Source organism: Oxyura jamaicensis, chromosome 1, assembly GCF_011077185.1.
Source record: "Oxyura jamaicensis isolate SHBP4307 breed ruddy duck chromosome 1, BPBGC_Ojam_1.0, whole genome shotgun sequence".
NCBI lineage: Eukaryota > Metazoa > Chordata > Aves > Anseriformes > Anatidae > Oxyura > Oxyura jamaicensis.
The window spans coordinates 203,773,108-203,785,865 of NC_048893.1; the positions used below are offsets into that span (position 1 = coordinate 203,773,108).

The 12,758-nt window shown below is 59.0% G+C and overlaps 1 protein-coding gene across 1 annotated transcript in view; it reads left to right on the plus strand.

Annotated features, from left to right (window-relative positions):
- The window catches only part of CLPB (caseinolytic mitochondrial matrix peptidase chaperone subunit B), an 88,855-nt gene that overhangs the window by 42,244 nt on the left and 33,853 nt on the right, over nucleotides 1-12,758 (plus strand). The window contains exon 6 of the mRNA XM_035339697.1: nucleotides 3,440-3,568. Coding sequence (XP_035195588.1) covers nucleotides 3,440-3,568 — 129 coding nt within the window. The remainder of the gene's footprint in view (nucleotides 1-3,439; nucleotides 3,569-12,758) is intronic.

Here is a 12,758-nt window from a genome sequence, read left to right on the forward strand (position 1 = left end):
CATCCCTTTAGTCTTCAGGCTAAAACAAGGAATTTTTCTGCAGTCTGGTTACGATTTTTCCTGGCCCACGTCTCACGTTCCAGTCTCACCCTCACGTTACGCCCATTGCTGGGAAGCCGAGGCAGACTGGACCCCGCTGACACGTCCCCAGCTGTTACCTTCCTGGTGCTGGAGGCACCTTCCCCACGCAGACGCTGAGCTGACCCGCCGTCCTCAGCTCGGGGACGGCAGACATGGCACGTGGTCGCTCCAGGTCGCTTCCGGCCGCCTTGTCAGGGCTCAGCCAGCGCTGGGACTCCTCGGGGCCCGCGGGCTCCAGGCTGACTGCAGCCTGCGTGCGTCGCCTCCTGCCTCGAGGGGAAACCTCCCGATCACGGGAAGGAGGAGACATGAGGAAGCCACCCCGCAGGTTCTCCGGGGCGTGCGTTTGCCCCGTGCAGCGTGCAAAGCCAGAGCCGCACGGTGACGGCGTCCCTCGGTCCGCCTGAGCTTCTTGCCTCCCCGCGGAGAGCTGAAAGCTCTCAGCAAAGTCTAAGGAAGGTGTGAGATTTGGACCCCTCCTAAAGCACAGGTTGAGTTAGGAAGATGAATCAGCGGGGGGACAGCTCTGACAGGGCGCTATTTTATTTTTAAGAGCTCTCTGCTCTCATCCCTCACCGCACCCCAGCCGTGCAGCAGAGCTGCTCCTTGATGGGGGCGAGAACACACATCCATCAGGTTGCCGTAGCAGGGAATGCAAAATGGATGAAACAACATTAAAAAATGAACAATGGAATGCCAATACATAATGCATGTACACAGACTTTATTTAAGACAAAGTGTATCAACCAATAAAGTTAATTGTTTTTGTCTGCATCCATCCCTCTCTAGCGTTATATATTTTGGGGGTGAGGAAGAGATAAGGCCACTCAGTAAGAAGTTGCATTAATTCTTTGCTTGACATGTTTTATTAAAAAGAATAAATTCTGTTGCATTTTAAAAAAAGAGAGGGAGAGAGAGAAACTGCCTTTGTTTTTTACTTTTTTTTTTTACCCATTTACATATTTCGTGTATAAATATTTTTTCATAAAAACATCCAAATCGAGAGGGTATGCTCCGCAAACACTGCACAAAATATATTACAGACATTTATATGGATGGCAGGAAGGGAGACAGAGGGCTGAAAATTTCCAGGCACCCAGTGATTGATGGTAGACGAGGCTTCCCCTGACGCTTTATTGAGTTTCCGATGATTATCTCTCTCTGAGACATTTTTTACAGATGACGGCCGAGCTGTCACAACGGACCATGGGGGAAAAAACCCAACAATAATAACACTTTAATCTCTTTACTGCACTGCTCCCTAGTATCTCAGATTCATCTTCCCTGACGCACGCAGTTCATTATCCTGCTCCTCCCTGGGTAGGAAATGACGACAAATAAATAAATATACATACTCGCCCGGTACGCTTGGAGAAAAGACCCAGGAAAGGCAAGGAGCCAGGGCATTAATTGATCTTCCTGGAGGTAACTGCGGTTCATTAGCGGAGACGCTGGGCTCGGGCGGCAGCAGGCGTTCATTGCAGTGCTTTCTGGACTGAACTTATCAAATCTTCTGGAAGCCTGTCGGGAGGTCTTTGGAGGGAACGTGGAGGCTGCGGTGCAGGACATCCACGCTCTGTGTCTGCTCGCTTTCCTGGTGCCCAGAGCTCTCCACAGACTCCCTGAACACGGGCCTCCTCAGGTTTAGTCGTCAAAGCCCACAGCCCTGAGCTGCTCGTCCATAAAACAGCCCGTGAGGCTGAACGGCGGCGTGGGAGATGGATCTTCGCTCCCCTGAGGCATGGGCATGGTGTTCGCTGTGGGCTCTTGATGGTACCGAGGAATACTTGAGCTCTTGGGTGGCTTTGCCTCTCCATCCCGGCCAGGCTTGAGATGAGGCTTCTCTGCTGCGCTGAGTGCTCTCGGGATGTGAAGGTGCCTTTGTGCCTGGAAGTCCCCTTCTGCCCGTTCCCTTCAGACCCTAAGACGCAGCTGGGTGGTCTGCACCCGGACGGGACCTGCGCGTAGCAGAGACGTGGTGCACTCCAGGGTTACCTTAGGGGCCCTCTGCCTGCCTGGGGACAGCTCAGCCACTCTGCCACTGTGCCTCGGTTTGATTTATTCCCCAACCCTCCAACCTCCCGGTCCGAATTGTGCTTTGATGCCGCGCTGACGCGGAGGAGTTCGCGGTTCGGTGTCTGTCCCGGCCCCCAGCCCTCACCTGCCCTTGGAGCGCCTCGTCCCAGCCTCGCGCAGCCCGCCAGCGCAAACGGGCGGCCGCCCCCTATTGCAGGGAGCCCTCGTGCATCGGCACGCAGTAGAACAGGGCTCAAGAGGAAGGAAAAACACAAAATTAATCAGCTTTAGGAAGTGTCAGCTTCTGCCCAAAGAGACGTCGCGGTGGTTCCTAGGTCTGACTTCACAAAACCTGCCAGGACTCGGCGTAATTGCATTTGCGTAGGGGATTCCTGGCTTTCTAACGAGCTGTAAAACGTAATTATGAATCGTTCCCATCCCGGTAGTGCCGAGGAACACACCTCAGGCAGCGCGCTGCGCCGGTGGCCGAACAAACAGAAGGAAAGCTGCTGGTCCCAGCGAGCACACGGTCCCAGTACCTGACCCGAGGCAGCAAGGCAGCGGACAGGAGCGAGGGTTTCACCCGTATTACGTGTCAGTTAGCAAAGGAAGCATTTTTGGAAGAGTTCCTGCTTTCAGATGTCTGCTGCTTGACATTTCTGGGAAGCGTGGAGTACAGGAGGCAGCTCCTGGTGGAGGTGATTGTACGAGCTGTGTGATAAGGGAAGCCCACCGGGAACTGGGGACGCCCCAGGGCACCCCAGCTGGCCGCTGTCTCCAGGACCTGTAGCTCTGTCGTCTCTCGGCCCCTCTGGCTCTCTCCTCTTGGTTTTGGTGGGTTTTGGTGCTGGGTGCTCCTGGCCTTAAAGAGCTGCGGGCTGCTGGGGGAGGAGGGTGGTGCAGAGGAAGCACCGAGAGGTTCGTTCTCTTCCTTCTCACAGCAGAGGGGAAATAAAAGGCAGAAGCCTCTGCGAGCTCCTTTGTGCCGAATCCTCATTTCCCTTGAAGCCACACAAGGTGCAGAGAGGCCGGGGCTGGGACAACGCTGGGGTTTTCTCTCTGGCTTTCTCCAGCCACCTCCTCCCCAGCGTGAGGGGAGGGGGAAGGCAGCGGCCGGGACGTGTACATCCCCGTGTTGTCCTCTTGCTGCTGCTCCGTGCAGTGGGTACCAGCCACCAGAACCCCCACGGGGTCCCGATTGTCTCCTGAAAAAAGCCTTGGGGCCGTTCACAAGCCTCCAGATCCTTGGCGGGTGATCCATGCTGCTAGGGTGTCTTCAGCCAGGCAGTCCTTGACTTCGTCTCACTGGCTGAGCTGAGCTTTCCTTCTTCTTCCCCCGCAGTCCTCGTGACCCGGGAGGACGAATTCAACAACCGCCTGAACATCAGGGCCAGCTTCAGGGGCTGCACGGCTCTGCACTACGCGGTGCTCGCTGACGACTACCTGACGGTCAAGCTGCTGCTGGATGGAGGTGAGTTGCGTGGCTCCAGCCGGCTCCTGGAGCCCTTTTGCCGGGCAGGCCTGGCCCGCAGACAAGATCCACACTCCTCCATGTTCAGGGCTAGATACAGCTTATTTGCTTTAATCTTGTTATCTCTCACGCTCTGTGTTCTTAGTCATCTCCAGCTTTTTTTCTCGTGGGTGTCCTCATCTTCACCACCGACTCTTCCCTTTCTTCCCGTAACTCACTGGAAACGCACCCCCCGGTCTCTCCCACTGGTGTTGGGAACGTTCTGCGGTTTGCCCTCTCCCCCCCTGCCGTAGCCCGTGTGTACCCGTGCGGTCCCCGTACCCCCTTTTACTGGGATGTCTGCTCTGCCCACTGCAAGGCTCTGCCTGGGTGCCAGCCCCCGCATCAGGGGGCACAGGGACGGGTGGTTTGGGCTTAGCAGTGCAGAATCTGCAGGAACGAGCCCGTGCGGTTACTGCTGCTCCCCGTTAGAGCACAGAGGCCGCCTGCTCCTGAACCCTGCCCTACTCTTACGTACTCGTGACTCTAGATCCAAAGGGAGGGAAGTGCCTGGGTTATAGGACAGTTCTGGCTGGAAGGAGCCGCGGGAGGCCTCCAGTCAAAGCCCCAGTTCAAAGCAGCACCAGCAGGCCACAGCAGGCTGCAGGGCTCCGGGCAGCGGGGTGCTGCGGAGCTGCGAGGATGGACGCGGCCTCGCTGGGCAGCCTGTTGCGGCGCTGGGCCGGCCTCGTGGGGAAACAGCTCATCAGCAAAAGCAGAGGAAAAGCAGAAGGTGCTTTGAGCTAAGGGAATAGAGATGTGCTACCATGACAACAGTTCTGTGTATTTACCCTCCCGCTGCTCTTTGCCAGGATGACATTTCCTTCTTTGTTACGCTGCTGTCCAGAACCAGGGGCTGCTGAATGCCTACCTGGGTGTGCACGGTGCTGCTAAATCAGCTGCAGCTGCCCGTAACGCACCTCGCTCTGCGGACCGTGGAGCTAGTGAGTTCTGCTTTCCTCCAGATTTACGTCCTTGGTCCCTGCTGTTCCTCCTGCTCCAACAATTTCACCTCGGAGGCACCCGGGGCACCCTGGAGCAGCAAGCAGCGGTGCTGGGGGCTGCACACAGGTGCGTGCTTGCTGTCCAGCCAGCCTCAGGGTGAGAGCTGCGTGCTGTCCGCCTGGCCCTGCAGTGCAGAGACTCTGGCGTCTCTCCAGCCTGACGCTGATTTCACAGACCCCGCAGGAATGCCATGGTCTCTGTGGCGTGGGCGTCTCGGGCTGAGGAGGTAATTGTGGGGAAGCAGGAGGCAGATAATTGTAGGACGTGTTCGCACGGGGCTCGTTCCGTAAGAAGGCAACTGAAAAGATAATGGAGAGTATCATAAATGAAAAGTAAACGATCCCAGGAGAGATGAAGAATTAATGCAGGGACATGGAGCCTCGATACTCCTGTGTACGTACGCTCCTTATCCTTCACAGGTAGAAAAGTAAGGCTGGAAGTCAGAAATTCAGCGCCACTGAACTCCACGGTTAACTCTGGGTCAGGGTTTCTCTGGATACCAACCCCCATGGGCCATGAATTCACCCCCATTTCTGGGCCATGAATTCACCCCCAAAAAGGAGGCACTGAAAGAAAACCTACTGCACACGGATTTAACCTCGCTTCTTGAGGTTTGCTCGCAGCGAAGGAGCTCACAAGGCCGGCAGCTGCTCTGTCGTCTGTGGGAGCGTGTGCTCGTGGTGCCTGGGAAGTCCTCAGACCAAAACATTGCCCTGCGAGCTGTGCAGCGCGCGTGGCTGGCACGGCAGACCTGCTCCGTGTTTGCAGCACGTGCCGACACTGCCTGAGCACTCAGGCTGGCCCGAAACCTGCGCGGTCCCACCGCACGGAGCCGCCGTCCGCGGGCACCGGTGGGCAGGCAGCTCTGCCGGAGGGGCTGCTGCGACAGCACCGGGATGCCCGCGGGAGGAACGGGGTGGAATTGCCCCCGGTGGGACGGGTAAGCCGTGAGCTCACACACCAGGAAGGGCCGTGGTGGTGAACGCAGCAGGCAGGGGAGGCTCCGGGGTGCTGGGGGAGAGGCAGCGTGCTCAAAGTGCTCGTCCTGCGGGGACGCAGAGGGCGAGTCCGTGGCTCGTGGGGCTGACACGTGAGAGGCTGTGAATTTCCGCAGGGCTGTGTTCTCTCTAGAAACACCTCAAACGCAGGCATGGACTAGCCACGAGGGCAGAGGAGCCGACCTCTGTGAAGGTGCTGCAGCGCTTCGTGGCTCCAGGGAAGTGTGTCGGCCTCAGCGATCGGGAGAGAAGACGACGGCCGAGCTGCCCGCAGGAGGCTGAGAGCTCTGCTTCAGGCTGTTGAGTTTGGGCTGGCAGCCACCTGCCTCGTGCCACCCGGGGAAGAGCCGGTGACGTTTCCCAAAGAGACCTGGGTGTTCTTTCTGCCTTTCAACGTCTCCTTGCAAGGTGGGTGCGTGAGGAGCAGGTGCAATGAGGCAGCTGCTGGGCGTCAGAAGCCCGGGCGAAATCCGGGTGCAAAGAAGTGAAGTTAGTGAAGAATTTAAGGCATGCTGGATAAACAACGGCAAGTAGCAGGTCCAGCTCATCCCCACGTCTGTCCCCTGCTCAGCTGAGTGCCGTCGCCGTGTACAGGCCTCTTTTGATAGAGAGGACTGTTCTTTTGGTTTGAAAGCTGTTTTTGTTTGTGGGCTTCTGTGCTGGAGCCGCCGTCCTCTCCATCAATGACCTCTTCTGCTGCGCGGTGCTCACAGAGAGCTCTTTGTTCCTGGCAGTGTCTCAGCTCAGAGGAACTCACTTGGATCTCGGAAAGGAAGCACGCATCAGTCTGCAGGACTGCGGTTGTTTGAGTACAGCTGAAGGGACGGAGTATAACATCAGAGGGAAACACTGGATTTAGCCAGCCATCGCACGAGGGTTTGGCGATCCGCACCGACGCTCTGTACCCAACCCAGCCCCGTGGAAATCCTCCTGGACACCGATGCAAGACGGCCTGTACTAAGAATGCATTTCCAGGTGAAAACCATCACCTTGCACCATCATACGAGCGTGTCCCAGTGCTTGGGCACTGGGAAGAGCAGTGTGCAGACGTGGTTCTCTGCTCGGTGCACGATGTGCAAGACCACCCTGAAGTCATTCCTCAGATTAACCTGCCCTTGCCTGTCCGTGCACAACGTCCATTCACCCTTCGCAGTCACAGCTATTCCAAAACCGTGTGATGACCTAAATCCCAGCCGTGTCCCCTCTCTTGCCAGGTGAATTCCTGGGGGCTGGTGGTGCTGCCCCGGCCCCTTTCCTCTCCTTTCAGTGAGTTCCACAAGCAGGAGCGCGATTTCACGACCGGCGCGTGGCGTGACACGAGGATTTCACTGCGTTGGCTCGGGGTGCTCCCCTCCTCCCAGCTCCGTGCGGTAACAAAGCGCCGGGTCCGGCATTCTCGGTCGTGTAATCCGCGCTGAATGCACGGCTGCGAGGCTGAAGGTCTCGGAGTGGAGATCGAACACCTTTCACAGCGTGCCTGCCGCGGGCCCTTTGTGAGGATAATTTCCCCGAGCGGTCTGCCATTGACATCTGAGAGTAGGATGTTTCCTGTCTGCTGACATGGAACAGGCTCCCCTCGCTCCCTCCTTTACACTTCCCTACACCTGCCTTTTTACTAAGTGTCCATTTACTCTCCCCGAACACTTCCTTCGCTTGGTGCCCTGCCCTCGGGGCCAAAGCCATTAACTGCCCAGGCCCCTCTGTGCTGAAACAACCACCCCGTTGTGCAGCGCGTTTTCTTAAGGGAAGCCCCCATGCCCCCCTCACCCCACCTCCCTGGCCTTTTGTGGCCTATTCAGTGACTCACTTGACCCCTCCAGGACCTTATCCCCTTGTGGTCAGCATGTGTGTGCCCAGCAGACCGCGAGACGAAGTCGCTGCTCTGTTGTCCTTGGGGGCAGTTGTTGGTGACATTTCACAGTCTCCTGACCTGGGCTGACACCATAAATATCGGTGTTTATGTCAAGGAGTGGGTGGGAGCTCACATCTACGGCCTGCACCAGTTGCTGCTCCGGGCACGATCGATGCAGGGGGCTTTGTGTGCGCCGTGGGGCAAGGAAGGCAGGGTCTCCAGCTCCTTGGGGACGGAAGCGTCTTGGTTTTAGAGGGAGCTTTTATAATGCCACCGTTTAAATCTGCTGCACGAGGCCCGTATTAAAAGGTTCGCCTTCCTGCAGGCCACAGGGCAGCCGTGCCATAGAGCTCAGCCTTCCCTCAGCCTCCTGAGTCCGATTCTGCTCCAGAACCTGCTGCCAAAACGCAGGGAGCCAGAGCTGCCCAGGCAGGCGCTGCTCAGGTTTGTCTGGGAGCACAGAGGTCTGCGGGGATCTCGGTTCCTGTAATGCCCAGTGGGTTTCGTCCCCCCGTCCGTCACCCTCGTAGCCCTGGGCTTTCACCAGTAGTCAAAGCAAGCCTCCCCGGTGGCTCGGGCTGCTGCCAGCCGCTTGTCCTCCAGCACAAGGGCAGCGGCAGCTTGTTGGAACAAGCCTCTCCCCGCAGAGAGCCCAGGAGCGGGCTTGCATGCAGAGCCCCTCGCTTCTGGCGCTGTGGATGCAGCGTTCCCAAGCCCTGCAGCAGATGGAGTCAAGGCGATGACGAAGGTGGCAGAGGCACAGCCTGCAGCCCTGGCACTGCTGTGCTCGGAGGCTGCTCTCACCCTGGCTGGACTGCTGCAGATCTGTTTAATTCTGGGGACATCCTTGCAGTCTTGTATTTTTAGTTACCCCCACGCGACAAGTACACAGCAGGGTTTGGGGTCCAAAGAATCCCTGCAAAGCTTTAGATTTGGGCAGCGAGCACCTGATACTACGTTCTTAAGCTAACGTGGGAGGAAGAATTCAGGTTTGAAGTACTCTAGCGATCCGAAACCTGCCCTGTGAAAGGTGAGGCTGTGAGGGGCAGAGCAGGGGAACTGAGCAGGAGGAGGCTTGTAGGAGCCTGAAGAGACTGGAGACGTTCACCAGAAACCGTTTGTCCCTGTACAACTCCTGACTGGTCTCTCCCTCATTAAATCAAGCCCGATCTGCTTGCCTTTGTTTTAAAGGCAGCCTGGCCCGGCGCCGTGCATCAAGCTCCTGTTTGCCGTTGGGAGATGGTGCAGCCGATGGCCGGGCTGTCAGCCCTGCTGTGAACAGGCATCGTGGTGTGCAAGGAGCTCACCTGAGTGCTGCAGGGCTGTGTTCTCGTCCAGCAGGCTGCAGGAGACCCTCCAAGGGTTTGGCGATGCCTCAGCTGCTGGCTCGGCGGTGTTCCATGGCTGGCACGTGTTCCTCTGGCTGTGTCCTGCTCATACCTCACGGCTTTCGCAGAACAGCACCTGCGCCCCTGCCTGGAGCATCTGCATCCCAAGACCTGGCATTAGCCAGGAGGGACGAAGCACCAGGAGGACGGTCGTGTTTCCCCATCGGGGGACCAGCGTGTTGTAGGATCACGGAGCCATGAAAGCCCTGGGGCATCCCTGGTGTCAGCCGGTGCGGCCCGCTGCTCGAAGCAGGGTCGCCTGGAGCAGGCCGCCCAGGTCTGCGCTGGGCTGGGTTCGGAGTATCTCAAAGAACGGCTGCTCAGAAACCTCCCGGCGGTGCAGGGAGGCTGAGTCCAGGTCGCAGAATCCCAGAACCGCCTAGGATGGAAGAGACCCCCGAGATCACCGGGTCCAGCCTCCGGCCCGACACCACCAAGTCCTTGAGACCAGGCCCGTCAGGCACGGCCTTCCTGACCGCACGGCAAGCGGCTGGGGAGCCGGGAAAGCTGCCGGGGAGCCAGGAAAGCTGCCGGGGAGCCGGGAAAGCTGCCGGGGAGCAGGGACAGGGGCTGCTGGCCTTCCTGACCCGCATGGGAAGCTGCCGGGGAGCGGGGACGGGCTGCTGGCCTCAGCCCCTGCTCCCTGCCCCTGCTGCTGTGGCTGCCGCCAGCCTCGTGCTCAGGTTGCTCTGTGCTGCCTTGTAAGGGGTGAGTGATCTGGTCAGCCCTGTGAGTGATCTGGGCAGCCCTGTGAGTGATCTGGTCAGCCCTGCCAGTGATCTGGTCAGCCCTGTGAGTGATCTGGGCAGCCCTGTGAGTGATCTGGGCAGCCCTGTGAGTGATCTGGGCAGCTCTGTGAGTGATCTTGTCAGCCCTGTGCGTGATCTGGTCAGCTCTGCCAGTGATCTGTCAGCTCTGTGTGTGATCTGTCAGGTCTGCCAGTGATCGGGTCAGCTCTGTGAGTGATCTGGTCAGCCCTGTGCGTGATCTGGTCAGCTCTACCAGTGATCTGACAGCTCTGTGCGTGATCTGTCAGCTCTGTGCGTGATCTGTCAGCTCTGCCAGTGATCTGGTCAGCCCTGTGCGTGATCTGGTCAGCTCTGCCAGTGATCTGTCAGCTCTGCCAGTGATCTGTCAGCTCTGCCAGTGATCTGTCAGCTCTGTGAGTGATCTGGACAGCCCTGCCCGTGATCTGGTCAGCCCTGTGAGTGATCTGGTCAGCCCTGTGCGTGATCTGGTCAGCTCTGCCAGTGATCTGTCAGCTCTGCCAGTGATCGGGTCAGCCCTGTGCATGATCTGGTCAGCTCTACCAGTGATCTGACAGCTCTGTGCGTGATCTGTCAGCTCTGCCAGTGATCTGTCAGCTCTGCCAGTGATCTGGGCAGCCCTGTGAGTGATCTGGTCAGCCCTGTGAGTGATCTGGTCAGCCCTGTGCGTGATCTGGTCAGCTCTGCCAGTGATCTGGGCAGCCCTGTGCGTGATCTGGTCAGCCCTGCGAGTGATCTGGTCAGCCCTGTGCGTGATCTGGTCAGCTCTGCCAGTGATCTGTCAGCTCTGCCAGTGATCTGTCAGCTCTGCCAGTGATCTGTCAGCTCTGTGAGTGATCTGGACAGCCCTGCCCGTGATCTGGTCAGCCCTGTGAGTGATCTGTCAGCTCTGCCAGTGATCTGGTCAGCCCTGCCCGTGATCTGTCAGCCCTGTGCGTGATCGGGTGCGATGCGCTGTGCGTGTTGGGAGCAGGCGGAGTGGCAGGTAAGGGCCGTGGCGAGCCGGCGCTGCCGGGGCTGCTCCTTTGCCGTCAGGAAGCGCTCTCGTGCTTGTGGCGGTGGCAGCGAGGTTCGGGTTGCAACCAGAGCCGGCTCTCTGGGGCTGGAGCTCTGCGGGACAGGCCTCAGCCTGCGGCTCTTCCCGGAGGGAGAGGCCCTGTTCCTGCAGCGAGGCCGAAGGACGCCACCGGGCAGCTGCGGCCTCGCCGTGTCCCCGCAGCCGGGGCATGGCAGCAAGGCACAGGGGGAACGCGGACCCCGGGGGGGGGTCGGCGCCCAGTTGACGGCGCGCGGTGGGGTCACCAGCATCAGCAGGAGAAAACCGGGGTAACTAGGCAAGGAAGCCAAGCCTTTAACTCGATCCCTGCCGGCTCTGCCTCTGCGACCTGGGATCAGGCGGGGCTGTGGAAGCACCGGTGGCACGGGTACGGCCGGGGGGAACAGCACAGGGCCAGGAGTTTGTTTGCTCCCCACGCTAGAAACGCACACCGTGTCCCCCCGCGGTGCTCTGGGAGGCCGTGTGCTCGTCCTGAAAGCCGGCGTCGCTGCAGCTCGGTGTGGGCAGAGGAAAAGCACGGGCTGCTCCAGCTCTGCCTCGGACCAGCCTGGGTTAAGCTGCTTGTCCTGGGAAGAACGAGGCGGTAACTCAGCCCCAGTGAGCAGAAGCGGCCCGGTTTGCACTCCTAACTCTGCCTCTGCTGTTCGGGACCCCACAGCGGCCTCGGTAACACTCGGGAGCATCCCTGCCCTGCACAGAGCCACGGGGACCCCTCAGAGCCCCCGTCCACGGCACCTGCGGAGTCCTCTGAGCTCCTGCGAGTTCCCCAGAGGACACCGAGCCCTCCCCGTCCCAGAGGTGGCAGCGGGGTGTCAGGATCGGTGATCTGGTGAGCCCCTTGCCCGGAGGTCCCCCGGGTTTCTGTCCTGGCCTTGCTGCAGGTCAGGCTCTCACAACAAAGGCGCCTGCCACAGCGCAGCCAGCCCAGGCCAGCCGTTGTGCAAGAGTGCCTGAAAGCCTCCTTCCCTCTCCGCGCTCATATTTACAAGGGAATGTGATAAATTCAGTATTGATCCCTTCTGTTGCACTGTAAATTTTGCAAAAGATGATTAAATAGCGCAATAGAGTCTGCGAGCACCGAGGCTCAATATGTTCTGGGCCGGCGTATCGACCCCCTCCATCCGACGGCAGCAAGTTCCACTCCCAGCCGCGCCAGACCAGTAATTAAAATCCGGTGAGACTGGGATTTAAAAACCAATCATCTCGCGGCGCTGAAGCTCCTAACATCCCACCGTGGCGGGAGCAATAAGGGTAGGAGTGCAAGCGCGTTTATGTCCGTGGCGGAGCGCTTAAGAGTAGTTTCCCCGTAGGGCAGGGGCGCAAATAGATCCCTCCCTGAGCCCCTGGGTGCAGCACTCTGCGGCGACACGCTGCTTGTCGTCAACTTGGCGGCTCTGCACGCGGCTGGGTGTCCGCAGGGGTGATGGCTCTTTGGTTTCCCTTCCCGTCCTGCTACCTCGCCAACAAGGGTAAGGAGGATTGTTCTCACAGCCAGGCACCAAGCAGGCAGAAGGTAACACAGATCAGAATCGGGGAGGATGGCGAGGAGCAGGTAGGCCAGCTGCTCTGCAAAGGGGTTGCCACGGACGGAGGTTCTGTGAGCCCCAGCTTCCAGTTGGCTGAGCCCTTCCATGCCCTGCTCCTTCCTGGGCACTGCTGGAGAAGGCTGTTTGAAAGCAGGCTGAATGTAAGTCCCTGGGCAAGTTGAGCACAGTTCGGAGATGGGATTTAGCAAACCTTCCTCAGGCCTGTTTCACCTCAGCTGTGTCAGACCTTCCGCTCAGAGGGCACGCTTGGCTCCCCGGCTTCGTCCTTGGCGTGGGGTCTGCGTCTGCAGCACCGCAGCACTGCGCCCACAGCACTGCTCGCGTCCCCTGCCAGGAGGGAGGGCTGGCATGCTGTGCCGTGCCATGCCGTGCCATGCTGTGCCATGCTGTGCCATGCTGTGCCATGCCGTGCTGTGCCATGCCGTGCCGTGCCGTGCTGTGCCATGCTGTGCCATGCCATGCTGTGCTATGCCGTGCCGTGCCATGCCATGCTGTTCCGTGCCATGCCACGCCGTGTTGTGCCATGCCGTGCTGTGC